We start from the raw sequence: 26606 nt of genomic DNA, 5'->3' as shown, positions 1-26606 counted from the left end.
TTTTCACATACAGACACATCACTCGTAAGGTAGGCAAATTTCAACTGTTCGAATTCGTCATTTAAATCCGATTTGACAGATTTTAGACTTGAATTCACCAAGAGACTTGATGAACTTAAGAACACCCTAGTTCTACTCTAAGAAATACTCAGAGAGTAGACAAATAAACAAAATGAATAACATAAATAAGACTGGTCTAGGAGAGGCTTGATTAGAGTAGAACGTTATTAAGCTTACCAAATTATCAGTGAGCATAACTCAAAAATCTATCGGATTGACATTAAATAACGAATTTAAATTGTTAGAAGTTAGAACCGATATACTTCGCAAGTAGTGTGTTTGCATGTCAAATTTATAAATTTTCAAATTAATTTAGTCACACAGTTAAAAAAAAATTATGAAAAATAAATACATTAAATTTTTGTTATCACTTGACTTTATAGTAAATTAAATCTAAATTAATAAATTTGACACAAACAAAGCAGATCAGTTTCAACTGTTTGAATTCGTTTTCTTAAGTCATTTTCAATAGATTTTGAAGTTAAGCTCACTAAAAGGCTCAATGAACTTAAGAGCACCGCAGTTCTACCTGGCTTAATTATGGTTTATAGCATCCATTTTGCAGAAGAAGAAGAAAAAGGATTTTTCAAAACCTTTTTTATGAAGTTGTAAATAAAGATTTTTGTTTAGTTTTTAGTTTGCTGAATATGTTGCAAAATAAAGAAAAATTAACACATTCAGAAATAGTAAGTATATGTATTAGCATAATTAATCAATGGACTAGGCGAAGTAACAGGCTCATCTTCTTATTTCTTGGATTGCCCCCCAAGAAATAAGAAGATGAGACACTTATCAATATAAAATGAAATAATACATTTTCAATATTTTGCGACGAATCTCTCATGCATCATAATAAACCTTACAATTTGCCTAATGTAACCTCCAAGATGCTGAACTCAGCCGGTTCCGATTATCTCACTATAAGTAGACTTGATTTTGTCAACCAGCGCTTCCCTATAAAGAAAATTCCAATTTGAAGCATTAGTCCAAGAGAATTGGAGATATAAAAACAATTGGAAAAAGGATTATTTATTAGGTTGGGTGGTTGCCACCATTGTTTATATAATTCAGGGCAGTTATACCAGTATTGTTTGGTTCATACCAGCAGTGTGCATAATCAGTACCATGCTGCTGCTAAATTGGACTATCAATTAAGTCTTCTAAGTAAATCCAGAGATGGGAAAAGAATTAAAATTGGAGGGGCTGATTTGAGTCTTGCAGCAAATACATACATGTTGGTACCATACTAATACAGTTATTAGAGTGAGGCTACGGTACTATGCATAGCATACATCGGTCCGTACTATGGATATATATCTCCAGTTTCATTGTCCTAATGGTCAATCCGAACCATTCAACATAATTTCTATTTGAAAATATACTCGTAGACCAAATTTTACATTTTAAAAAAAAACTTTTTACTATTATTTTAGATAGGCAGAAAACCACTACTTTCTGATGGTCCAAAATCTTCAAATCAAGTGATTTTCAACCTATCTAAAAAAATAGTAAAAAGAACTTAAAAATGTAAAATTTGGCTTCCATGTACATTTTCACATAGAAATCATGTTGAGCGGTACAAATCGAAGTGCACTATGCATAGTACTGTAGCCTCACTCCAGTTATTATGTATCACTTGGTAACTTCCTGCACAATAATATGGCAAAACAGATAAACTTTGAAATACAATACCTTAGATAATGGTACATAATTAGGCCCAAATGGAATGACTAAAAAAATAAAAAATAAATATAGGCAAGTCAGTCTTACCTGTCAGGCTTGAAGACCAGGTTGCTATACACAAACCACTATTACAATTGCAAAAAAGAGATAAATAGATTAAAGTTAGAACTATAATTGATATTTTATCAAATATGCACGTGAGAGAGAGAGAGAGCTTACAGCAGTATAACCAATCCCTACAAGCTCAAGGACACCTGGCACCACTGGAAGCCTATCAATGGCCTGACAAAATCAAAAGAAAAAAAATAACTAATACAATGTCTAAATTATACATACGCAGAATTGCAAACACTCTAGAAATAGTATTGATCTACAAACAGTTTCCCACCATAGTACCACTAATCTAAATTCTAAGGGTTCTGAGCTGTTCGTTGTAATATAAAAAACAGCAAAAGCAAGAGACAAATTCAATTTAAGTTTTCATAGCACCATCTCAGACTTATGGTAAAACAATTAAAATGAATGGTTACAAAGACACCATGTCTCACATATGCTAAAAGACTTGATATTTTAAAAATGTACCAATTTCACCTCTTATTAGATCACAATTAACAGCTTGGACCACCTCTAAAAAATTAAGGAAGTGGCCAGTGGGTGGAGAGGTATTAGTATAAGTGCGTTTGTATTAAAAAAGAGAGTAAAATACTGTGGTCATGCTAAATTTAAAATAACCAGTTCATATAAGAAAATGATATCTACAATTGGCAACCCCAAATTTTCTATGGGCATGTATAACGATAATTTGAAGCATTACTTCATCACTAAAATAATCACTCACCGAAATCATACCAGTAGCACTCCAAAGAACAATGATACCAACAGCACCTAGTGCAGCCACTGCATACTTATCCTCCACTTTATCCCACTGTCTACATAAATTTTTACTGAGATTATAACCCGTAGGATAATTTGAATACAAAATAGTTATCCACACAAGAGATAGCACAATAAAAATACAAATTAGACACAACATATACACAATGGCAAATTTCTCAATTTTCATTGAAATGATTGAGAAGCTATTGAACTTCCAATTATTGTTCCTATTGATTCCACCATTAAGCTAAAAATAAAGGAGTCAAATTGCATATAGAAAAATCTGACCGTATTTTGCAACTTTGTAACTATTTCGGGTAGCTCGGTAGAAGCCTCCTCTCCAGTGGCCTTCACTGACACATTATTTGAAATTCTCAGACCTAAAATAGAAAGGATCAAATCAACAAGGCGGCATATTTCAGCAGGGAAAAGAAGTAGTCAAATGCTAAAAAAGTAATGTACTCTGGGCTCGGTTCAACGACACGCCACCAAGTGGCGCTATGGTAGAGAAGCTGACGTGGCGTGTAAGAGGCCTTGCGCCGGAGAGAGAGGCAGAGGCGAGGCCAGTCGCGAAGCTGGTAATGGCAGCTGTAGCCATTGTTCCTTCCGCTAGCGACCTCTGTTCTTTTTGAACTTTATAATTGTTTCGTCGTAAAAGCTTGTCGTAATTTGTGAACGTGAGAAACGTGAGTCGGAGGCAGAGGGTCAGGGGAGGGAAATCGTAGGTTGTGGCGATGGCGAGAAGTAGAACGAAAGAAAGAGAGATCGGATAAGAGGGGCCCAGTGGATCTCTAATCGCCACGTATATCCTCTTCAAGTATTACAGTACAGCCCAATTTTATGTGTGACATGAAAATAGCCATTTTAAATGTCGACACGTAGGCCTAAAAATGGCCCAAACTGGTTCTCTCTCTGGACCGAGTCCTCTGTTGGAAAGACTACATAGCACCTAGTGTGGCGAGTCGCCAAACTTTACAGCGCACTATCTTAGATAGTCACAAGATTCGCGAATTAAATCCAAATTAAACCCGAATAATTTGTTTTTTTGGTTATGCCAAACCGAACACTGAATTATTTGGTTGACCAAACTTTAACTAAATTAAACCCAAATAATATGCGAATTTTTCCTAGAACATTATTTTGTTTTGCTCTCTTGCAGGACTGAGATTTCTGGTCTGAATAATTCTGAATCATTTCCAAATTATACCTGAATTATTTTCGAATCACGAATTTTTAATCTCACCAAACCAAACCCGAATAATTCATTTGTCACTATGCTTAGAATGCATGTTTGTTTATCATGACGATACATAGTTGTTTATTATGCCGATGCATAATTCTCTATTGTTCGGTACATACTTGTCTATTTTATTTAAAACATAATTATTGACAACTATTGAGTAATTATGACCAAACCAAAACATGTTCGAAAATTATTGACACCTATCAGATTTTCCAAACTTATTATTATAATTTTCTCAAATGCACATTTGGATATTACATCAATATCCATTTGACTATTGCATAGTACACTGACATTTGTTTAATTCACATTTGAATCCAATATATACTAGATTATTACAAAATGCACACTTATTCATATTTCTTTTTGGCAAAGGCTTCTATGGATATAAGGATCTATTGGTAAAATGAACATATTTTTATTTTCATAGTTCAAACAGTCGATCCGAACCGTTCATCTTGTTCTCCATATTAATATGTGCTTGGAGACCAAATTTTAGATTTTTCTGAAGTTTTTTACTATTTATTAAGATGGGTACAAAATTCAATGGTCTGAATTTGATATTTTTTGTACCCATCTTAATAAATAGTAAAAAAAATTCAGAAATATGTAAAATTTGGTCTCCAAGCACATATTAATATGGAGAACAAGATGAACGGTTCGGATCGACTGTTTGAACTTTGAAAATAAAAAGAGTGTTTATTTTACAAATAGGTCCTTATGTCCATAGAAGCATCACTCTTTTTTTTTTAAAGTTGGAAAAAAAAAGTTAAAAAGGTGTTTTGGGATTGAAGACTAGGGGGGTGCATATAATATTCTTTATTCCATTGAATAACCAGGAGGTTAGATAAGGAATAATAGTACACAAGCTTCATTGCTTAATGTAGTTCTTGGACATATTCTCTAACCAAATGTCAAGCAAATGAACCCCTCTTGTATTCCTTGGTTAGTGCAATCGCTTCAACTATTTTGTTCTATAGAGCACTTCTTGAATTCCTAATGAATTCCACTTCATTTTCTCCATTACCAACTTTCATCCAAAAACATGGATCGAAATCAAAATCTCACCGCATTCTCTCGCTTCGCCAAAATTTTCTCGCACCAAAGTTCTACCAATGCAACACCTCAAAATGTAAGATCCAGCCTAAGTACTCAAAACCCCTGTTAGTTGCAGCACGGGGAGGCAATGCAGCTCATGAAGAGCCTCCTTCCCCTTTACAAGATTTGGTACATAAATTTTATACATATATAAATAGTAAAGATGTGAGAAGATTGGAGAAGCTGTTTGATTCAGCTTGTGTAATAGAAGATGAAGCATATTACCAACCTCTAGAAGGACAGGTAATTAAGACATTCAACAACATATATTATCCTTTGTTCCATAATACATAACTAAATGAAATGTGTATTTGTATAATTTGAGTGCAGAAAGTTCACAAATTCTTTGAGAAATTAACACAAGCCATGGGTCAAAATGTGGTTTTTGCCATAGATGACATTTGTGAAGGAGATGAATCTATTGCAGTAACATGGCACCTTGGTACATATCCCTACTCCAACAAATACAAATAAACAAACAAATAAATAAATTTTCTATTATACTTTTCTTTTAATTTAAATAATGTGAAAATATAAATCAAATACTTATGTAGAATGGAATGGAGAGTTCATCCCCTTCACAAAAGGCTGCAGCTTGTATACATGTTCAGAGTACGGTGGAACATTTCGTATAAGGTACAAAATTATCTGGAACATATTTTAGATGAAAAAAATATATTTGTTCCATAAATAACATAAAGAAATATTTAACAGGAGAGCTAATGTGTTCATGGAGTCACCATTTAAACCTGGGGACTTAGCACTGGTAAGCTCCCCATTCATGCATACCAGTATCAGTACTGCAAATGCGCACTACATGTGGAATTTTGATACAGTATCGACTGAGCATAGCTCTCAATGAAATTAAATTAACACAAGTACTTAATAGGAAACTTTTCAAAGGATAGAAAAATCAAACTGCATACTGCAAATTTTACACAAACTGTTAGAGTTAAGCTCTGTACTTGCCTTGACTAATGCATAAAAATGTTTAATGAAAAGTTTTCTATTATTTTTCTCTCCCTTTATTCCAGGAAATGCTCAAGATAATTATTGCTCTATTTGATCGTTTTCCAAAATTGGCTAGGAGTATGTATCCTTTTACATTTGACCAGTGTATTAATTCATATAATAACTGGAATACTGAAATGATAATATCTGAGTTAATTTAATATAATTTTTGTTCGTAGGTTTCTTGAGGAAACCTGCTACATTGGTGTTTTACGTGGTTAACCTATACAAGTTCATAGTGGAGCCACTGATGCGCCCGGTTATAGCATATTATAGCCTTATGTTGGCATACGCAGTCAAAATACTAACCACTGTGGTTACAATTATATACAGCATATTGAAATTATTCTTTTAATCTTAGAACAAAGAAGAAAAATGTTAATTTCATTTACCTTTTTTCTCTTCCATACTGCAATTGGCAGGTAATTGTATAGAATTGTAGTCTGAATATGTTCGCCTGAGATAATTAAGGCCATGTAAGAGCTCAATTGAGGCTTAACTTCAAGATACATATTTCAAATTTAAATTAAAAAAAAAATCTAAAAACCGAAAACAGTATACTACAGTTTTCATTCAAATTACTCTATTTAACATATTGTCACGATTACCGATTACATCACCCGACCGGTTGACTTTGATTTGCGACCCTTAAACCTAGCTCTCTGATCCCCTTTTATCTCATCAAGACATGCAATTGCTCTGTCAAATCACGTCTACCCGCGTCATCATACAAACCCGCTAACAGCCTGTACAAACTCGGATCTGAAGGATCCAACTCAATTCCTTACTTTTGCCACATATGCACCAAATACCAGATTTCATGCAGCCTACACCAATCCAACAGATATCTACAAATGGACAGGTCCATTTCACATGGCATAGTCTCCACCGTGCATGCTGCCTCCTCGAGCCAACCAGCACGACCCGATAAGTTTAGTAACACTTTGTAGTGTTTGCTTAACGGCTCTAGCCATTGAATATCTCTCATTGACTTGAAATATTCTATACCCACATCCACTGAGGCAACAATGTTACATGAATGTAACACCACTAAATATTGTCGAGTATGGCTAATATAACATCAGTGTCATTTCAGTCTATATAACACCAATTGCAAAACCTATCAAATCGAGTTCAAATGGTGAATTCAAACCGTTCAAACCGATCTACTTAATTAGTTGTGCGTTTACATGTAAAATTTATAAGCTTTTGAGTTTATTTGGTATCAAGTCAAGCGGTCAAATGTGTGAGTTTTTAAATTAATTTTAATACATTCATTTTTCAATTTTTTTGCCGCTTGATTTGATACTAAAATAACTCAAAAATATAAAAAGTGTGTATGTAAACGCATCACTCATAAAGTAAATTAGTTTGAACAGTTTGGATTCATCATTTGAACTCCATTTAATAGGTTTTGGAGTTAGTGTTATATAGACTGAAATGACACTGATGTTATATTAGTCATACTCAATATTGTCTCTAGCGAATTGACATGTCTTCAGAATAATGGACATAATATAAGAGTGAGTCCGGATCCCCTAATGTAACCCAATTTTTGGGTTTAACATCTCCACCGTTTCTTTTATTGAAGGGCTCAGATTTAATAGGATTTTATATGCTTCTGCCCAAAGGCGCTGCCCTTTTTTTCTTCTTTTCTTTTTTCTTTTTTTCGCTTGCTCAACACCCGCCAATCAAATTCGGAGCTTCTCCACCTAATTTCTCTTTACAATTTCAAGATTCTATTCTTCTCCGTTCCTCCCCCATTTTCCGCTTTTCTCCGTTCTTCCCAAATGTAACTAAACTGGCACATTTTTCTCCGCTAATTTGGGGTTGATTAATGGGTAGTGGGGTGTGATGAAGTTTAAATAATAAAATCATAGCAGAATGAAACTCAGGGACAAACAATGATTTTCTAATTATCTAAATTATGAGATTTGGAATGTCAAATTCGGCTGTGATTTGCAAATCAATAAAGGTTTCTTTTATTGTTGTAAAAACAAAATCTTATAATAGATAATGGGGTTTTTATTTCAAATAATTGGTCAGAAGCATTATTTGCATTGGTTTTTATTTCAGATTCTTGGTCAGAAGCATTATTTGGAATGTCAAATTCTTCTTTTTATATTTATTTTGCATAAAGTCGATAAAATGATAGATGTCTTGCATACATGGTTAAGCTAGTTAGTGTCATTTGCTGGTTTTGTAAAATGAGGACTTTAGAAGGGCTTATTTGCAACTTTTAGGCATTTGGTTGTTTCTGATAAGGTAGAATCGACCATGCATTTATTCATTAAATGTGTACATGCAGCAAGAGTGTGGGCTAGAGTTAATTCCATATTGGATATATCTATTATGCATGAGAAGGAAACAGTGCAAGAAACTTTTGCTGCATCTCGACACAGAGCAATTCGAGCAGGGTTCTTTACAAAAGCATGGCAGGTGGTTCATGAAGAGACTAAATGAGAAGGTGCTTGCTGAGCATGTGGTTCATGAAGCACTGCTGTGGAGTAATTTTTGTTAGAGTTACAATTTAATTTTTCAAAGCTGTGATGTAATAGTTGAACACAATTTATTTTCCTGTAGAATTGACAGCCACTGTCAATATATCAAAAGAAAAAAGAAAAAAGGAGAAGGGCTCATCCGCTACCAGTACATGGATGGTCATAGATGGTTTGGTTGCTTTGGGCATTTGATTTTTCTCAAGTGAAATCCATAAAACTTAAGTGTAATTCATAAATGTGGTATGCATTAGTATATTTCTGTTCATGTGCTGGGAGTAATCGAATTGACCAGGTAAAATGTGTTGGATTAGTTACAATGACAGATGCTAAACAATTTAAGAGAGTAATCAAACTACAGTTTCTATGCATATTCTTATATGAATTCAATGGTATACTAATTTTTTTTTTGTTTGTTAATGATCAGGGCCGAAAATACAATATTTGTAGGATTAGATGTAAGGATCAATAATTCTATATAATACTTTCTATGTACCAATAGTTACTGGGAGATGCTACATTATTGATATCATATTTCTTGAGTGTATATCGTGAAGCTCTATATAAAGCAACCCCATATTAACAACAATTGAATAAAATATTAAAATAAAGGGAAAATTGTGAGATTGCCACTACAAACTTCAAAATTGTGAGAATGCCACTATAAAACGTCAATAATTGTGAAAATGCCATTAACAGTGTATTCTTATAATATTTTTATCAAAAATTAATTTAAAGAGGCGATATCAACTGGAGTGTTACTTTTTTTGTATGAAGGGTATAATCGGAATACAAAATTATGTATATCAAAACAGTATTTTTCAGTAAGTGAACTATACTTTGGACATCCAACAAATGTTGTAACTTGGTGAAACCATGTACATTATTTGATTTAAGATCAGGGCGGAACTAGAAAATTTAAATGGGGGGGGGGGCTAATCTATAAAATGCAATATGTTAAAAAGACAAAAAAAATGTGACTAGTAAAAATTGAACCCATGACCTTACATATAACAATAAGAACTCAAAACACTAGACTACAAACAAACATTTGTTTATTTATGAGGGGTGCTATACTATATAAAAGTTCAAAAAACTCAAAAGTTTAATTGAAGTTTAATATGCATAATTAAGAATTTTAAAATCATAAGGTGGCTTAGCAAATAATGTAGTATAGTACATGTATACTCACCATTTAAATTTAACAAGAACATGTATACATAATTAAGAACATGTATACTCACCATTGAATAACCAGAAGGTTAAATAAGGAATCATAGTACACTAGCTAGTCTAGCTTCATTGCTTCAAGTAGTTCTTGGACAAATTCTCTAACCAAATGTCAAGCAAATGAACCCCTCTTGTATTCCTTGGTTAGTGCAGTCGCTCTAACTGTTGTTCTATATAGCACTTATTTCTTTAATTCCTAATGAATTCCATTTCATTTTCTCCATTACCAAATTTCATCCAAAAACATGGATCAAAATCAAAATCTCATCGCATTCTCTCGCTTCGCCAAGATTTTCTTGCACCAAAGTTCTACCAATGCAACACCTCAAAATGTAAGATCCAACCTAAGTACTCAAAACCCCTGTTAGTTGCAGCACGGGGAGGCACTAACAATGCAGCTCAAGGGCCTCCTTCCCCTTTACAAGATTTGGTACATAAATTTTATACATATCTGAATAATAAAGATTTGAGAAGATTGGAGAAGCTATTTGATCCGACTTGTGTAATAGTAGATGAAGCATATTACCAACCTCTAGAAGGACAGGTAAGACATTCAACAACATATATTACCCTTTGTTCCATTTCCATAATACATAACTAAATGAAATGTGTATATGTATAATTTGAGTGCAGAATGTTCACAAATTCTTTGAGAAATTAACACGAGCCATGGGTCAACATGTGGTTGTTGCCATAGATGAAATTTGTGAAGGAGATGAATCTAGCATTGCAGTAATGTGGCACCTTGGTACATATCCCTATTTCAACAAATAAACAGATAAAAAAATAAATTTTCTATTATACTTTTCTTTTAATTTAAATAATGTTGAAATATAAATCAATTACTTATGTAGAATGGAATGGAGAGTCCATCCCCTTCACAAAAGGCTGCAGCTTGTATACATGTTCGGAGTACGGTGGAAAATTTCGTATAAGGTACAAAATTATCAGTAACATATTTTAGATGAAAAAAATATCTCTGTTCCATGAATAACATAAAGAAATGTTTAACAGGAGAGCTAATGTGTTCATGGAGTCACCATTTAAACCTGGAGACTTAGCACTGGTAAGCTCCCCATTCATGCATACCAGTATCAGTACTGCAAATGCGCACTACATTTGGAATTTTGATACAGTTTTGACTGAGCATAGCTCTCAATGAAATTAAATTAACACAAGTACTTAAAAGGAAACTTTACAAAGGGTAGAATCCCCACTTTCTCAAAAAAAAAAACAAAGGGTAGAAAAATCGAACTTCATACTGCAAATTTTACACAAACTGTTAGTTAAGCTCGGTACTTGCCTTGACTAATGCATAAAAATGTTAATGAAAAATTTTCTATTATTTTTCTCTCCCTTTATTCCAGGACATGCTCAAGATAATTATTGCTCTATTTGATCGTTTTCCAAAATTGGCTAGGAGTATGTATCCTTTTACATTTGACCAGTATATTCATATAATAACTGGAATACTGAAATGATAATATTTGAGTTTATTTAATTTAATTTTTGTTTGTAGGTTTCTTGAGGAATCCTGCTGCATTGGTATTTTACGTGGTTAACCTATACATGCTCGTAGTGGAGCCACTGATGCACCCAGTTATAGTGTATTATACCCCTTTGTTGGCATACGCAGTCAAAATACTAACCACTGTGGTTACAATTATATACAGCATGTTGAAATTATTCTTTTAAGCTTAGAGCAAAGAAGTAAAATGTTAATTTCATTTACCTTTTTCTCTTCCATACTGCAATTGGCAGGTAATTGTATAAAATTGTAGTCTGAATATGTTCGCCTGAGATATATAAGGCCATGTAAGAGCTCAATCGAGGCTTAACTTCAAGATACATATTTCAAATTAAATTAAAAGCAAATGGAAAAACGGTACATTAAATTGCTGTTTTATTGGCAGCTTTCATTAAAATTACTCTATTTAATGTGTCGCGATTACATCACCTGACCAGTTGACTTTGATTCGTGACCCTTAAACCTAGCTCTCTGATCCCCTTTTGTCTCATCAAGACATGAATTTGCTCAGTCAAATCATGTCTACCCGCATAATCATATAAACCCGCTAACAGCCTGTACAAACTCGGATCTGAAGGATCCAACTCAATTCCCTTTTTTTTGCGACATATTCACCAAATACCAGATTTCATGCAGCCTACACCAACCCAACAGATCGAGACCAACAAATGGACAGGTCCATTTCATACGGCATGGTCTAAACCATGCATGCTGCCTCCTGTAGCCGACCAGCACGACCCGATAAGTTTAGCAATAGTGATTGCTTAACGGTTCTAGCCGGTGAATATCTCTCATTGACTTGAAATATTCTATACCCACGTCCACTGAGGCAACAATGTTACATGAATGTAACACCACTAAATAGTGTCTCTAGCGAATTGACATGTCTTCAGAATAATGGACAGAGTATAAGAGTTGGGTTCAGCTCCCAATTCACGCTTCTCAGCCAATATAGAAAATGCCTCTAGGCAGTGACCATGGTTAACAAACGCTGATATCATAGTCCAAGAAATTACATTTGGCCCACTAATTTGGTGAAAGGCACACAACCTGTCCCACAAATCAGATGAATATTTATTGTATAAACTATCAAAGAGTTGCCAATGGATAATCATGGTCTAATCCAACTCCTCAATTCTCGAGTGGATCTGTGATCCCAAATGTAGTCCCATGTTGGATTAACAAGCACTGATGATTCCTGCACAAGTAAAGATATGTCATGGCTGTGTACGAAATTGCATCTCTATGAGGCATTTCATCGAACACCTTTCGTGCAGAACTGGGTTCCCCAAGCCTCTCAGTTAGAATTTATACAGAGCGCTCGAAGCAACTGAATTCAATGCAAACCCGTGTTTCCAAACAAGCCCATGTAATTATGAGCCTAATTCAAATGGCGGGTCTGCTACAAAATTAGTACAGCAGCGCAAAACAGTTGAGCGCATGTAAAGAATTCATTAGGAATAGAGATCTACAGTGGGACTACGCTCAAATCTCTCTAAAACAAGGGAGAAATCAGTATCGTACATTCGCACTGGTTTAATTCATATATCACATATGTATGAATAAGGAGTTAAACTAGTGTTATATCAAATTAAATAACACCACATCTTAAACTCCACATCTTAAACTCTTAGATCTGTTTTAAGATTCGTACTATCCACTTTTACTGTTCAAGCACTTCATTTTGTACGAATCTTAAAGCAGATCTAAGAATTTAAGATGTAGTACTTTATTTTGTACGAATCTTAAAGCAGATCTAAAGATGACTTTTACTGTTCAAGCACTTCATTTTGTACGAATCTTAAAGCAGATCTAAGAATTTAAGATGTAGTACTTCATTTTGTACGAATCTTAAAGCAAATCTAAAGATTTAAGATGTGGTGTTATTTAGTTTGATATAACACTAGTGTCATTTAGTTTGATATAACACTAGTGTCATATTAACCTAACTCATGAATAAGCACTTAATTTTAAATTTCTCAGTAAAATTTTAAAAAATATTTGAATTAAATTTCTTAATAAATAATAAAATTAAAAAAATATTTGAATTTAGGTATTGTAGGGCCCAGTCCGAAACGGAAGGCCCTTCCAGAAATTCTCAGAGGCACACGGACGAGCCGCGGCCAATGAGGGGGTTTGGAAATAGTTTTCAACCAGCAATTGACGCGCTTCGGTATTACCTCACTAGCTGCGTCATTGCCCCAAGCGCAAAGATGCCTTTCACCATCCCCCTCCTTTGCCTTTTATAATTCCGCTACATGGGAGGAACTTTAGTCTAATCAGTGTGGGACTATATGCGCTCCGGACTATCGTGCTTCTGTTCCGGAACTCAATAAGCGGGCAATTTTGGGCCTGTACACTTGTTTCCTTTAATTTGATATGTGGCCATGTGGGTCTTATATTCAAATTCATACCTCTATGCAATTCATTTATAAGCATCTGTTTTACATTGTTTATTAAACAGGATTTGATGCTTTTCTGGACGTTGAAAAGCAGACAGGAGAATTAATTGGTTGATCAGTAGATTGAAATACTTTTGTTCAAACTTGTTTTTTAATCTGTAGTTTTCCATTTAAGGTTATTGCCAAGCATTTTGTTTCTATTGTGAAGTTTGTAGAAAGGACAAGCAAAATAGCATTTGACATCAGGTTTGTCATTTCCTCAATTTAAAAATTTGATTTTTTTATAATAACTTTGAGAAGTAGGACCTTCAAAGTGTTAGCCACTTTCTTTGGTTATGCTGATAGAGTTTCTTTCTGTACAGCTTTGATTTGGATGGTGGACCCAAGGCTGCTGACTTTATCAAGGTAACATTCGCCTGGTTTGAACTTTTTGGCTACCAGTATTAATAAAACTATAGTAATTAAGACAGTTCATTATATTAATTAATCAAACTTCTGTCTGTATCAGTGGGGCTGCTGGAGGGTCGAGCATGAGCTTAAAAATCCTTCAATAAATTTTTGTTTCCCACTATTGATTGAGTCAGAACTGCAGTTTGTGGAGTCCATCTATCCAGATACCTACTTTGCATGTCAGAGGTGAATTCTTATGTTTTATTAGCTCAAAATTATAGGTAATGTTTATTGGAATAGATAGTGGCTGTTGGAAAGGTAAATTTTGCCAAAGAGAAGTAAATAAATATCTGCTATAATTAGATGGGATGTAAATATAATAAAGTAGAAGATGAGAGACTTAATTTTTTTTTGGCTAAATGACAATACAAATATTTGTTTTTCCTATTTCAGGAGAACTCTTCTTTTCACTTGTCAGATTGGAGTTTTGTTGTAAGAGGTAAATATTGCCAAATAGGAAAACTAGAAATACAATGCTGACATGCAACTCCTGAGTGGTGCCACCTGTCCTTGGGTACTCTTAGCATTTTCTATGCAGCTTTGGGTGCAAACTAGAGGCTACCAAACACAAACCTAATCCTGGACCCCACCTGTTAGCCTCATAGAGCTGATTTCGCTGATGTCCAAAGGTAGATGGACTTAGTGCACAAATATTACACTACATACACCATACGAGCAGTGTTACGATTCCCCATATAGCAAATTCATCCAAATGAGGAACCATTTAAACGAAGTCGCGTTGGGGCGCTTTGATCCTTCCCATGCATATAAACTCGGTTCACCAATCCAAGGCACTATGAGCCGAGTTGTCAATTCCATGGCTCACAATGGAAACATACCATGCAAACAAAAGAAATAAGTTAATGAAGAGGACATTGTTGCTATGAGAATCGTCTAGCCCTCGCTCCATCATATCGAAGGTGGTTTCCGTACAAAAATCTACTGTCAAGTCATAGTGTGCTCTATGTCTATGTAGACGAAGGGATCTTTTTTCTCCATATTATTTCTATGGAGAAAAATATAACAATACTCTTTCTATGAAAAAAAAATATATAACAACACTCTTTCTATGAAAAAAATATAACAACTCTCTTTCTATGAAAAAAAAATATAACAATACTCTATGGAAACAAATATAACAATACTCTTTCTATTTTATCTTTACTTTTTTAATATTTTTATGAAAAAAATTCTCCGCATTTAATGAATAGGATTTTAATCATGAAATCCTTCTTGCTTAGTCTACTCAATACTAAACCTATTATGAAGAATGCAATGAAAATAGATGTGGGCCAGTAGACTTCATGAACGACATCAATTTAGCCCAATGGGTCTTTTCATATGAAAAGAAGTGTGCTCTCTCTTCACAAATTGCTCTTCCCCTCCCAAAAGAGGAAGCAATGTATCCAGGGGCAAGTCCAGTATTTCACAGAGGTAAGCTTGCCTACTCCTGGATTTTTTTTTTTTTGAACCGGGCTTTTATTATGGCCTGCCTACCCTAGAAATTATTCATTGCCTATCCCAAGCCCCTAACCCAGCGCTCTCTTCTGCGCGAAGGAAACTTTTTTCGCTCGGTCGCAAAGAAACCCGTCCCCTACGCGAAGGAGAAGAAATCCTCTGCAGCTCCACCTGTGCCAGCCGTGCTTCTACTGTAGTACTGCTATTCGATAAATCCCTTCTCTTCTGTTCTTTGCTTCTTAATGTGATTTGTCAATTTTATAATCCAATTGATTGCAAAGGTTGCTCTTTTATAGGCAATATTGCTCAGAAAGAAATTATGACCTTTAAATCAAGAGCTCGGTCAATTAATTTGCTTGAAAATTTGAGTTTAATCCATTGTGTAATTGTTTAATTTGTAAGCAAGAACCCAATGCAATTAATCCATTACTTACAAATTAATCCATTAATTCAAAGATATAAGGCATTACTGTCACTGCAAATTAATCCATTAACCCCTGTCACTGCAATTAATCCATTAATCCAAAGATATAGGCAGTTGCTGTCAGGGGCGGAGCTGCTGTTTATCAGAGGTAGACGACTGCCTACTTCTGGGAAAAAAAAAATTGGACCAGATTTTCTAAGGCTGTGCTCCACAAACCGAGAGTAAAACCTCATTAAAGGGAAGGGAAGGGAGGAGACAGGGTGGAAGTTCCCCTTCTCTCCCTCTCCGATTCTCTCCTTCTGGCGCAAGTAAACTCGTCCGGTTAGATCCGGTCTGGTGTACGTTCACCTCCGCACATTAATTTCGCCCTTCCCCTCCCTCCATGTACCCCCGTCTGGAGCACGCCCTAATAGACCTTGAAAAGTTTGCCTATCCCTGAATTTAAGTCTGCCTACCCCGGAAGCGTATCCTCTGCGGAGGTTTTACCTGTGGAGTTGTGCGGTGGTTTTGATCTGGTCCGTTCGTTTCGAATTGGACGGACCAGATCAGATCTTGCCCGAATTTAAAAAAAAATCAAAATTTGATGAACCCTTGATCCGCCCGTCCGATTCGAAATGAATCAAAACCACCAACGCAGCTCCGCAGCCTCCGCAGGATAGCGTTTCTGCCTACCCCTGCCCAATTGTTTCCTAGCCCGTTAGGAGAATAGCGGTCTCTTCGCTCCGCTCCGTTAGGAGAATAGAACCACGCGACTGACTGCCTCCGCCTAACCCTAAACCCTGCTTTGATCACGCACGCGACTGACTGCCTCCGCTCCTGCCTCTGAGCCTCTGACCACGGCTCATCCCCTCCGCTCTCCGCTCCTGGCTCTGATCACGCACGCCTCATCCCCTGCGGATCTCCGTGATTGTCAGTCTGTCAGTGAAATCGCGCCTCTCTGTCAGTGAAATCTCTGACCACGCCTCTCTGACCTCCGCTCCTTGCCGTCCTCTACTGGTTAGTTTCTTAATTGATTGATTTATTTGAAATTGGTATTGGGGAGAGAGAGATATCTAGAAAAGGGTCATTCTATTGTGCTCAACATGGCTTGTGAATTTGTACAATTTGTGTTTGGATGATCCTCTTAATTGATGTTTGGATAGTGAATTTGTACAATTTAATATTCAAATGAAGGATTTGTCTTTGCTGACATGCATCATGCCCAAATTAAATTCATTAATTTATGCTTTTTGTTCGTATTTTTCCATAAAAGTTAGTATTTGTCGTGTCAAGTTCATAATTCTACTTCTCCTGTCTGGTACCATTCATGCAAACCAATTAGATGCTTGATCTTGTTATTTTGGCTAAATTCTAACAGATACAGTCAATTGTATGTTGAATCAAAAAGAGTGATGATATATTGGATAATTTGAATGAGAAATTTTTATATTGAAATAAAAGGTAGTAAATCAGTAAGGTTACTGTATCAAAATTCATGCACTTACAATTTTTTGCAACTATATATATTCTTTCATATATGTTCGCCTACCCCTGACAAAATTCCTGGCTATGCCACTGGTTGCTGGTGTCTGCAATTAATCCAAAGATATGGGCATTTGCTGTAAAAAGTCACATTTTGTTTTGTGTACCCAAGTCGTTATTAGCGGCTAATTTTATAAATTTATATATATACCTGAGATCCCCAAATTGTAAGAGCACTTTTTTTATGTTTTTTTTTTTTTTCTTTTTCTATACCTATTCTGGACCTAGTAGACATATACTACAACAAAAATAAACTTCAGTTCAGCAAATATGAATTAAGTGAAAATTAAACGGGTTATTTAAGAATTTACTAACATTAGAAATTGTTGTCAGAATGCCACGAATGCTTCTTGGAGCTGCAAAGTGATCCGAAATCAGCCACAAAGTTATATCCCGGATCAGGCGATACCCACTTTTTGTAATTTTTACCCAAAACTTATTTGTTATTAGTAAATCAGACTGGTACAGTTGGTACTGACATGATTAGTTCCTGTGAAATTTAATGGAGAACCTTCCATTATAGCTCACTTTGGAGTCCATATTTCTTGTTATTAGTAAATCAGACTTTGGACTTCATTTTGGAGTACTGACATGATTTGTTATTAGTAAATTAGACTGGTACAGTTGGTACTGACATGATTAGTTCCTGTCAAGGCAAGCATTGACTTGATTTTGTAGTATTAATATATTTCTTGTTTTTTGATATGGAAAAGAATATTTGTTATAAATTTTGGACTTAGTTGAAACTGTTCATTTATGTTAAATTTTTTTTTTTTACAATTATTTATATAGTTATGCTTGCCTATCCTTGATTAAATTCCTTGCCACTGAATGTACCGAACACAAGCACCAACAAAACACAAGAGAAAAGGTAATTAATGGCAGAGTCGGGAGACCTACTGGCGGAGGCGATAGGCCACAGTCCGCCGGTGGGGCAGGTAGTGTTGATCGGAGACTGCGTGGAGATCAGTGGGGCCTTCGTGCTGCACCTCCTCCTCAAGCGCTGTCTCTCCCTTGATTCTTCCTCTGTCATCTTTATTGCCCTCTCCCATCCCTTCTCTCACTATGACCGCATCCTGCGAAAGATGGTAAGTGTATGGGTTAAGAGTCGGTGGTGCTGTTCTTCCCATTTAACTTTTTAAACAAATACCTGCTGTGGTGCACACATTGTTAGTTCCTAGATTGATGAAATTGAAGTGCCAAATTTAGGTCAATCAATTCTACTTGATAAATTATTGGTTCTTGTAAAGGGTTAAGTGTGGTGAGCATTAAACTACACAATCCATGTCTTTATGCCTCTTTTTGGTTCAGTCTTTTTCACAAACAGCTTCAGCGCAAGAAGACTAACTAATGTTAGTTGACAACTCATGAGTCTTTACACTTGTTTGCTTTGCTAATGTGATGTCATGTTTACTAATTCCACTCTTCAGGGTTGTAATCTATCAGTGCAAAGGAAGAATGAGAAGCTGCATTTTCTCGGATTGCAAGATTTCTCAGGTGCGAATCTAGTTCTTTCAGTTGGCATTGCAAATCTAAATTCAAATAATCTATGTTTAACAACATCTATCGACAGCTGGCTGTAAAGGAAACTCAATTGATGATGGCTTCCGTAAATTGTACAATGAGATTCGAAAGGCAGTGGAAGCTGCCAGATCAAAGGAAACCAAAGCAGGCTGTGTTTTTATTATGATAGATGATCTATCCATTTTGGAAATAACGGGAGATGGATCTGACAATGATGTATTAGACTTTGTGCACTATTGTGCCACATTTACCTCTGAAATGGTAAATAGCATAGCACTTCATCAATATTTCATTTACTCGATGCTGATTTAACCAATAAGAAAATGTATCAGTAAGAAGATGATACTTCTAAATTGCAACTCATAAATATTTTATTGAATTAGGATTGTTCGTTGATAATTCTAAACCATGACGATGTGTATTCAAGTGAAGAAGCTCCTGGACTTCTGACACATCTGCAACACATTTCAGATATAGAAATAAAAGTGGCGCCCTTGAACACTGGTTTGGCTGCTGAAGTACATGGACAGGTATCAACAAATTCTTATTTCATTTTGACTGTTTCCAAAATCTAATTGAGCATGCTAACTTGTACAAAATTGGTTTGGCAGTTGACAGTTGTAAACAAGGGGTTATTCAGTGATGTTAGGAGATCTGCACGCAAGATTTGGAATTTTCAGTTCAAAGTGAAGGAAACTTCTGTTGATTTTTTTTATCCGGGAACTCAGCTTTGAGATTTATGTAGTTCATTATCTAGTTTAGTGTTTTTTTGGTGTCAGATGCTGAAAGAAAACTATTGTGCTATAAAATATGAAATTTTAACTTGTTTTAGGTTTCACTTTCTCATACCAATTTTTATTGTTGATTGTTGGGTCAGTTTCGTAGTCTGAATTCTGAAATCCATTCCGAACCTGTCAATGGCAACACTTTGTATCTCTTCTTTTGTGGAAGTATTTTCTCATCATTGTTTCCTATCTTTGTAATTGTCAATAAACATACTCACCATTGTCATAGAGCTTCCTGCATGAAACAAGGCTTTATACGAATAATTTTTAGTAAAGGGTCTCCGAGACTAATAATTGTTATAGAGTATGTAAGCTTATAATTATAATAATAATAATTACATACTAGAGTGCATGCACACAAAAATATCAATAACCTTGTATTCAGGAATTCGAAAAACAAAGGTAATTTTGGGCTTCTGGTCCTTTGGGCCATTTTGGAAGAAAACAAATTGAAAAGTATTTGTTGGACTATAATTATTACTCAGAGTGGCTTAATTTAAGGTCATATGGTAGTTTTTGGTTGAGACCTAAAGTTTTGAAGGCCTAAGTTGTTTATTAATTTAAATCAGTTTAAGTTATTTATGTTAAGTTAAGGTCTAAAGTTATGTATGACCTAAGCTATTAAGAAATAGTATTGACTAGAAAAGGGGGAAAACAATAAATAGTTGTTTACAGTAGGGCCATAGGGAGACTTAAACTTTTAAGCTACCCTGAGAGGTGGTTTAAATTTAGAGACATAATTTCTATTTTGTTTGTAGGGTACTTGTGTGTTTTGGTTGAAATAGGTATGTGCTTTAATACCTATAGTTATTTGTCTTTTGGTTTGTAAGCTGGTACCAGAGTGGTGGTACCGGGTCTGACAATATGTAATGGTTTTCTGTTTAATGAAAATCGGTGGGGTTACCCCCATTTTCTCAAAAAATAAATTTAGAGACATAATTTTAGAGATAAAATGATAAACTGATCTAATTAATTTGCATTTAATAGAATAGACTCTTATTGGAATAACTAAGGTCTAAATCCCTTGTTCAATAATTTAGGTCAAAACAAACAGCACCAGTAGACTTGAGCGGCTTGAGATAATTCAATTTAGGCTTTCAAAATTCTTTTGTATGCTTGTGTGAGAAGCTCAAGTGCACCACCTTGCAAACCCTAAACCCTAATCCTCTTCTGATCTTCTCCTTTCTTTGTCACTGCCCACTGAGCTTGCTTGTGGCTCAACACCTATTCAACAAGGTTTTCTCTCTGCTTCTCAAATGAAATAATAAGGCTGCGCTGCTGCAGTATATTTCCTTTCTGCTTTTCTAATGATAGATTATGGCAATGGTACAAACTGAGGTCCATCGTGTTCTATGATATTGTTTGATCTGGTACATGCATATACTGGTTCGTGTGGTGAATAATTCAGATATTATTCATAAAATTTGCCAACTTGTTTAGTTGATAATGCAATTTGTTACTAGGGACACAACCATGTGAAGCTAATTAATTACTCTTTGCTGTATCTAGTGATTTGGTTTTATTTGCTGCAGCTCTCTTTGTGGGGCGAGCCCCAATTGTCTAGGAAAACTCACATTTACATAAAAGACCTAAGTATATTTAAAACTCAAACAACCCTCTTTAAAAGCCTTTTGGTGAAAAGGTCAGGTACCCGGAGTAACACTGAGTAACTAGAATTGCTGACAAAGTATTACTAACTATAACAGGAATTTTGTACTGGCACTGTGAAGTGCTCTGAGTGATCAAATACCAGGATGGAATTCCAACAGATGAAATTGCAAACCTATTGTACACTTCTTGAGTTTATTCTCCTTTCTCTCTATCCGTCCTTTCAAATTTAAAAGTTACTATACTAAGAAAACAGCTCCTGATCTCAAAATCTGTGTTTCAGACCTTGCTTTAAGAAGCAAAATTGTTCCGGAAACAGGACCACTTATTGGAACGCGAGTTGAAATTTTAGATTGAAATAGAGGCTATTAAATTAAATACAATATCAAGAGATGTACATAAATTTCAAAAATGATCACACATAATATAGTAATTTATGTCATGCATTGACTGAGATAGATCCCATACACAGATGAAACAATCCATGAAAACATCGAATGCATAATTTTATAATACAAACAATAAACTTGAAAGTTTGGATCGAACAGATAAAACCGTACAAGATGTGGCATAACTGATGAGATAGAAAATCCAACTTTCTTTAATGGTTATAAATTTTCCCATAATAACTTTATCTGCAATTTGATGCTTCTTTATTATTTAATTCATTAAATTTTTGTTTTTATGGTGAAATATCTTATGATTGCTCTCCTCTCAGCATATTCTTTGTTTCCAAAGGAATGCTTTTATTCCAGCCGCTAGTTCCATACAATCCAGCTAGCATATTTGAAAGAGACACCAATCAGCTAATAATTAAATATACCTGCGTTCTATCCACCAATTGTGTTGATTATCGAAGATCAAAATTATGTACCAGTAATGTTATAGTCAAATGTAATATGTTCTAGTCTAGTGTTCTTTTATTGATTTTCATTTTTAGTTAGTTTGAGTTTTTCGTTAATTTTATACCCTTCGTAGTTTGCAATTACCATATACAGCATGACTATACCAGTATATTCAGGTGCTTGCATGAATCAGTGACAACTTGGCAAATTTTGCTAACAAGCACATTGCAGATCAAATAAAAAGGATCCATTGAATATGTAATAAAAAATCAAATTACATCCTTCAAAAGCATTGCAATGATACAAAGAACAATATGAAGGGAAAAAAATAGTCGGTTATGTTTTCGAGTTGCGATGTTTTGTTCCGACCTTGAGATAGTTGCTGCTCAACTCTGAAAGGTTATGCGCGCAACAAAAAAACCTGAAAACTAATATTTGCAAAACCCATAAATCATTCTACAAATGGGTTTGCAAAATGCATGAATTTAAAAAATTAATAAACAAATAAATAGGCATGTTATTTCCTTAACATTTCCAATGTTCGACGCATGAAAGATGCATCACAAGGCAGTACCAATGGCCCATCACTTGATATGCCGTACTCTTCTTCAGCGAGTTTTAACAGATCTTTGAAATTTTTTGAATTCAAATATGAAACTGGAACCAAGAATCGTTGACCATCTCGCGTGTAAGCCGCAAAGTGGCCCTTTGGAGAAGCTGGTGTCTTGCTTTTAGTTTTGTTTAGTGATCTTCTTGGAATTTCTACTAGCCTTATTGGGTTCAACATCATTTAGCAAATGCGTTGGATGTGCATGTGTGTGTGTGTGTGTGTAAGAGAGAGAGAGAGAGAGGCGGGGGGGGGTTGCAGAGAGAGAACAGATGATCATGGCAAGAGCTGGCTAAAATGGAAAGATATAAATAGAAGCAACTAGGCAAGGAGATACTGTGGCACTGAAATTGTGCAACCATATTTGGAGGTTTCATGCAAATTTTAACAAAATGAAGGTGGTATCTGCAAATATATTTTGAAATTGAGAAATTTATTTTTTAGTTTTTTTTTTTCTTTTAAAATGTTTGGATTTCCCTTCGCTTTTAAAGCGTTCAACAAAATGTAATTATAGACTATCTTCTCTCCTCTTTTCTCTGTCTGACTGTCTCATTTCTAATTACAGATAAACAAATCAATCTTTCAATGAATGTTTTTTAAAGTGAAACAAGAGATTTTATTCACTCATATGGGGTCAATTGAATCTATTATTTTTCAATAAATTTATATTCATATGCCATAATTTTACATATTTTAAACAAAAATGTCATAACTATTATAAAATTGACCTTCAAACTTTCTAAAATAATTTATATGATTTATATACATATACTTCTCAGCAAAAAAAATAATGTAGTTGACTTCCATAGTTCAAAATTGAGCCTCCTGTATAAAAAGTAATTCTTTTGCAAAGGATCCATAATCATGATGATCTCAAATACAATTAAAATGCATTTATAAGTGGGTTTGTTGTTTAAAAGTTCGTTATTATTTCGTTTTTATCAATTTGGATTTTTTTTTAAGGAGCATAAATACAACATAGTATGGTATATTAAAAAGAATAACATGTAATTAAATTTCAAAAGCGCACAAATAAGTGAATGAGAAACTCTTATGTAATTACCAGAGTAACAAGAATTAAAGGATTATCAGATTATTTATTCACCAATATTAGTACTTTTCCGGTCATAATTAATATATAAACTTTTAAAAGTAAAATTACAAGTCAGATTGTCAAATTCTAAAACACAGTCTTGGCAAAAAAAAATATAAATTATATATATAAAAAAAAAGACTTAAATAACATGTCAAGGTTTTTTAATGCAAAGTTTTCCTTTTTGAACTGCATTCATGTTATGTTAGTCTAGAGTTGAACAACTTGAATACCAGAAATGGAGAGGATTGGAAAATTGGAAGCCCATAGAACAATGGAGAGGAGTTTAGTACCAAGAAAAAAAATACAGTTGAAATAAGCACATCGACCGTGCAACATCACGCAGGAATTAAGGGGACAAATGGGAGCATGTACATAATTGGTGTGTGGGACCATTCTCTCTCTCTCTCTCTCTCTCTCTCTCTGGATAGAGATTAATGAATTTTCGTTTTGGATAAATTTTTTATCGTCCTTTGAAGGCAAACTCAGACCATACCACATAAGACGAGTCTGTGTCCTGCAGGTACCTGAGGTGCAATTTTAAGAAACGAATGGCTCAAATTAATTCCAGTTAAATCAAATTTATTTTGGTGTCTATTAAAATTATTTGGGTTTGCTTTGAGATTCATGCCAAGTTGAACGAGTGGTCTGAATTTATCACTTGCATTTCAGGTACCGGGATGATAAAGATTCACATATGATAACCACTCTTTTAAGGTCATGTTCGACACACCGATGGAAATGGGTGTGAGCATAGGAAAAGTGAAAATTTGAACTGCTTTTTATTGTTCCCGTGAATTGAATTTTTTTTTCCCACGAGAACAGTAACGCGGCCGAACAGAGCCTAAACGTATTTCTGAGAGTGGAACAATCAACACTTTTTTAAGTAAGAAATGAGACGGAAAGACTAAAAAAATTTCAATGTATTTTTTACCTCTCCATATGGGGGGGAGAGTCTAATGGATATCAGATTGTGCTCACTTCATCTGGGGGAGACTAAAAAAATTCCAGTGGAAGCTGTCCAATTCACATTAATAGTTGTGCTCACTTCGGCTCTGTTCGGCTGCACAGTGGGAATGGGAATAGGAACGGAAATAGAAAAAGTTTGAACTGAAATTTACTGTTCACGTGGGAAAAAAAAATTCAGTATGAGTGAATTTTTTTTTCCCACGTGAACAGTATTTTCGGAATTACATCCGAACAAGCCCTTCATCTGTATGAATTTCAAATTGTTTGCACAAACTTTGATGCGAATTAGACGGTTCTTATCTGATATCGAACCGAATTTGATTCAATGTCAAATTCAATGTCTATCGAACATAGGATTTAGACCTTTAGTATAAATGCTGATTTTTAAATTGTGTTACCACGTTTATGACAATGTACACTTTAGTTATTAAATTAGACGTGATTTTTGCAGTGAATTTATTATTACTCTGGAAATTTAAAATCTGATAATATATGAATTATTTCTTATGAAAAAAGCGACAGAGCAACTTTTGCTCTTTTCTCCCAAGCAACAAAGGCAAAAAAAAACCCTAGCCGCCGCCGTCGTTCTCCTTCAATCTTCTACACCTCTCTATTTCGTCTCTTTCACCTATTCTAGTTTCCACCTTCGATATAGTGATACCTTCGCCTCTCTCTCGTCTTTATCTCCTTAAATGGAGAGAAAAATGAGAGAGAGGGGAGAGAATCAAGCGGAGCCAACCGGAGCTGAGAGCGCGGTATCGTCAAATCTCGAAGCGTAGAGCCTTTACTACCTTCATCTCGATCGAAGCACGGCGGTGAACGAATCCGGCCATCGGAGCGCGGCGGCAATCGGACGAAAGCGAATCCGGTCGTGGAAAGAGATGGAGAAAGAAGTAATAGAGTGTTTAAGAGTAGATATTAGGATTAAGTGATTAGAGTAATTTACGAGACTTTATGAGAATAAATTAGTGTAGATCTAAGAAGGAGGGTCATTTGACTCGTTGTAAGTCTGTTTTTTTATTATCAATGAAATTATTAATAGGCATTTAAAGTCACTAACCTTCAAAAAAAAATCTAATAGTATATAAATAATATAATGAAATCAGCATCTCAAACTAATTTGTTAAGAATAAGATTTGAATTCGTTTATTTTCTCAAAAAAAAAAAAAATAAGCACCTTGCTTTTAGAGAGAATTGAGAGAGAGAGAGAAGAGAGATGAGAAGAGAGAAAAAGAGTGTTTCTTTTCACAAACGAAAAAAAGCAGATTTGAATCCGTTAAGAATGTTATTAACTTTTATTTTTGCTATCATAGTTAATGATACCTTTTAATTTGGGGTTTTAAACGATCAGGTAATTGACAAAATAATTTTTGACAAGGATCTCAATTTAGTACTTTCGTATGTGAGAATTTTTTTTCCTTTTTTGAGAATACTGTATTTGAGAAATTTAAATATTGCATTTGGAACATGAAAATGAGAATATGAATGCAATATTTGAAATTCTCTGTTCAAAGTTGCATTGCGAAAATAGCTCATGGTGAACTGCAGTATATCTGGAATAATATAATACTTGCTCATTAATTATAACTAAATTCAGGCCTTTCTAGTACTGGTCCTAAAATTTGCAAGGGACTTATTATTTTTAACCTACAGAAACCTTTTACACTTTGCTAGCAAAGGTAATGCTCTCCGT

General features: G+C 34.8%; 3 protein-coding genes, 2 long non-coding RNA genes and 1 other non-coding gene across 9 annotated transcripts; 4 read left to right on the top strand and 2 right to left on the bottom strand.

Annotated features, from left to right (window-relative positions):
- Positions 1-742: 742 nt before the first annotated feature.
- LOC144576139 (protein CURVATURE THYLAKOID 1B, chloroplastic-like) lies at positions 743-3439 on the bottom strand. Its single transcript, XM_078326416.1, has 6 exons — positions 3082-3439; positions 2908-2999; positions 2582-2668; positions 1963-2025; positions 1831-1868; positions 743-1014 (listed from the first exon to the last, which is right to left on the bottom strand). The coding sequence occupies exons 1-6, from the start codon at positions 3215-3217 to the stop codon at positions 957-959; spliced, it is 474 nt and encodes a 157-aa protein (XP_078182542.1). The 5' UTR covers positions 3218-3439; the 3' UTR covers positions 743-956.
- A 1211-nt stretch (positions 3440-4650) lies between these two features.
- On the top strand, positions 4651-6326 carry LOC144543929 (uncharacterized). Its single transcript, XM_078292378.1, has 6 exons — positions 4651-5203; positions 5291-5402; positions 5515-5596; positions 5675-5726; positions 5995-6049; positions 6151-6326. The coding sequence occupies exons 1-6, from the start codon at positions 4862-4864 to the stop codon at positions 6324-6326; spliced, it is 819 nt and encodes a 272-aa protein (XP_078148504.1). The 5' UTR covers positions 4651-4861.
- A 3784-nt stretch (positions 6327-10110) lies between these two features.
- LOC144576064 (uncharacterized) lies at positions 10111-11563 on the top strand. The gene is made up of 3 exons (XR_013518597.1): positions 10111-10765; positions 11067-11121; positions 11219-11563. It is a non-coding gene; the product is annotated as an uncharacterized LOC144576064 (long non-coding RNA).
- Positions 11564-13289: 1726 nt separating this feature from the next.
- Positions 13290-13442, bottom strand: LOC144543993 (U4 spliceosomal RNA). Its single transcript, XR_013508127.1, has one exon. It is a non-coding gene; the product is annotated as a U4 spliceosomal RNA (small nuclear RNA).
- A 79-nt stretch (positions 13443-13521) lies between these two features.
- LOC144543780 (uncharacterized) lies at positions 13522-14550 on the top strand. Of its 2 annotated transcripts, XR_013508071.1 has the most exons (4): positions 13522-13875; positions 13992-14034; positions 14138-14265; positions 14473-14550. It is a non-coding gene; the product is annotated as an uncharacterized LOC144543780 (long non-coding RNA). The 2 variants fall into 2 exon arrangements; XR_013508070.1 differs by lacking the exon at positions 14473-14550 and having other exon boundaries at positions 13543-13875; positions 14138-14409.
- Positions 14551-15422: 872 nt separating this feature from the next.
- Positions 15423-19831, top strand: ELP6 (elongator protein 6). Of its 3 annotated transcripts, XM_078292172.1 has the most exons (7): positions 16650-16957; positions 17816-17900; positions 18275-18570; positions 18913-18979; positions 19056-19267; positions 19390-19536; positions 19618-19831. In XM_078292172.1, exons 3-7 carry the CDS (start codon positions 18361-18363, stop codon positions 19738-19740), a joined length of 759 nt encoding a protein of 252 aa, XP_078148298.1. In that variant the 5' UTR covers positions 16650-16957; positions 17816-17900; positions 18275-18360; the 3' UTR covers positions 19741-19831. The 3 variants fall into 3 exon arrangements, with proteins under 3 accessions (XP_078148300.1, XP_078148298.1, XP_078148299.1); XM_078292174.1 differs by lacking the exons at positions 16650-16957; positions 17816-17900 and adding an exon at positions 15423-15495 and having other exon boundaries at positions 18330-18570; XM_078292173.1 differs by lacking the exon at positions 17816-17900.
- The last annotated feature ends 6775 nt before the right edge of the window (positions 19832-26606 follow it).

This window comes from Carex rostrata, chromosome 25 (genome assembly GCF_964058835.1).
Source record: "Carex rostrata chromosome 25, lpCarRost1.2, whole genome shotgun sequence".
NCBI classification, from domain to species: Eukaryota; Viridiplantae; Streptophyta; class Magnoliopsida; order Poales; family Cyperaceae; genus Carex; species Carex rostrata.
Note: the sequence above shows the minus strand (reverse complement) of the source record. Positions and strands in the feature narration are given on the sequence as shown.

What these genes read in the sequence shown, in the direction of transcription:
- LOC144576139 (XM_078326416.1), bottom strand. Translation starts at nt 3,217, where the DNA reads ATGGCTACAGCTGCCATTACCAGCTTCGCGACTGGCCTCGCCTCTGCC. An exon ending in TTACAAAGTTGCAAAATACG is followed by an intron (nt 2,669 to 2,907) that starts GTCAGATTTTTC and finishes TTATGTAGACAG; the next exon opens with TGGGATAAAGTGGAGGATAA. An exon ending in GTGCTACTGGTATGATTTCG is followed by an intron (nt 2,026 to 2,581) that starts GTGAGTGATTAT and finishes TGATTTTGTCAG; the next exon opens with GCCATTGATAGGCTTCCAGT.
- LOC144543929 (XM_078292378.1), top strand. Translation starts at nt 4,862, where the DNA reads ATGAATTCCACTTCATTTTCTCCATTACCAACTTTCATCCAAAAACAT. An exon ending in ACCAACCTCTAGAAGGACAG is followed by an intron (nt 5,204 to 5,290) that starts GTAATTAAGACA and finishes ATTTGAGTGCAG; the next exon opens with AAAGTTCACAAATTCTTTGA. An exon ending in TTTTCCAAAATTGGCTAGGA is followed by an intron (nt 6,050 to 6,150) that starts GTATGTATCCTT and finishes TTTTGTTCGTAG; the next exon opens with GTTTCTTGAGGAAACCTGCT.
- ELP6 (XM_078292174.1), top strand. Translation starts at nt 18,361, where the DNA reads ATGGCAGAGTCGGGAGACCTACTGGCGGAGGCGATAGGCCACAGTCCG. An exon ending in ACCGCATCCTGCGAAAGATG is followed by an intron (nt 18,571 to 18,912) that starts GTAAGTGTATGG and finishes TCCACTCTTCAG; the next exon opens with GGTTGTAATCTATCAGTGCA. An exon ending in CCACATTTACCTCTGAAATG is followed by an intron (nt 19,268 to 19,389) that starts GTAAATAGCATA and finishes TTATTGAATTAG; the next exon opens with GATTGTTCGTTGATAATTCT.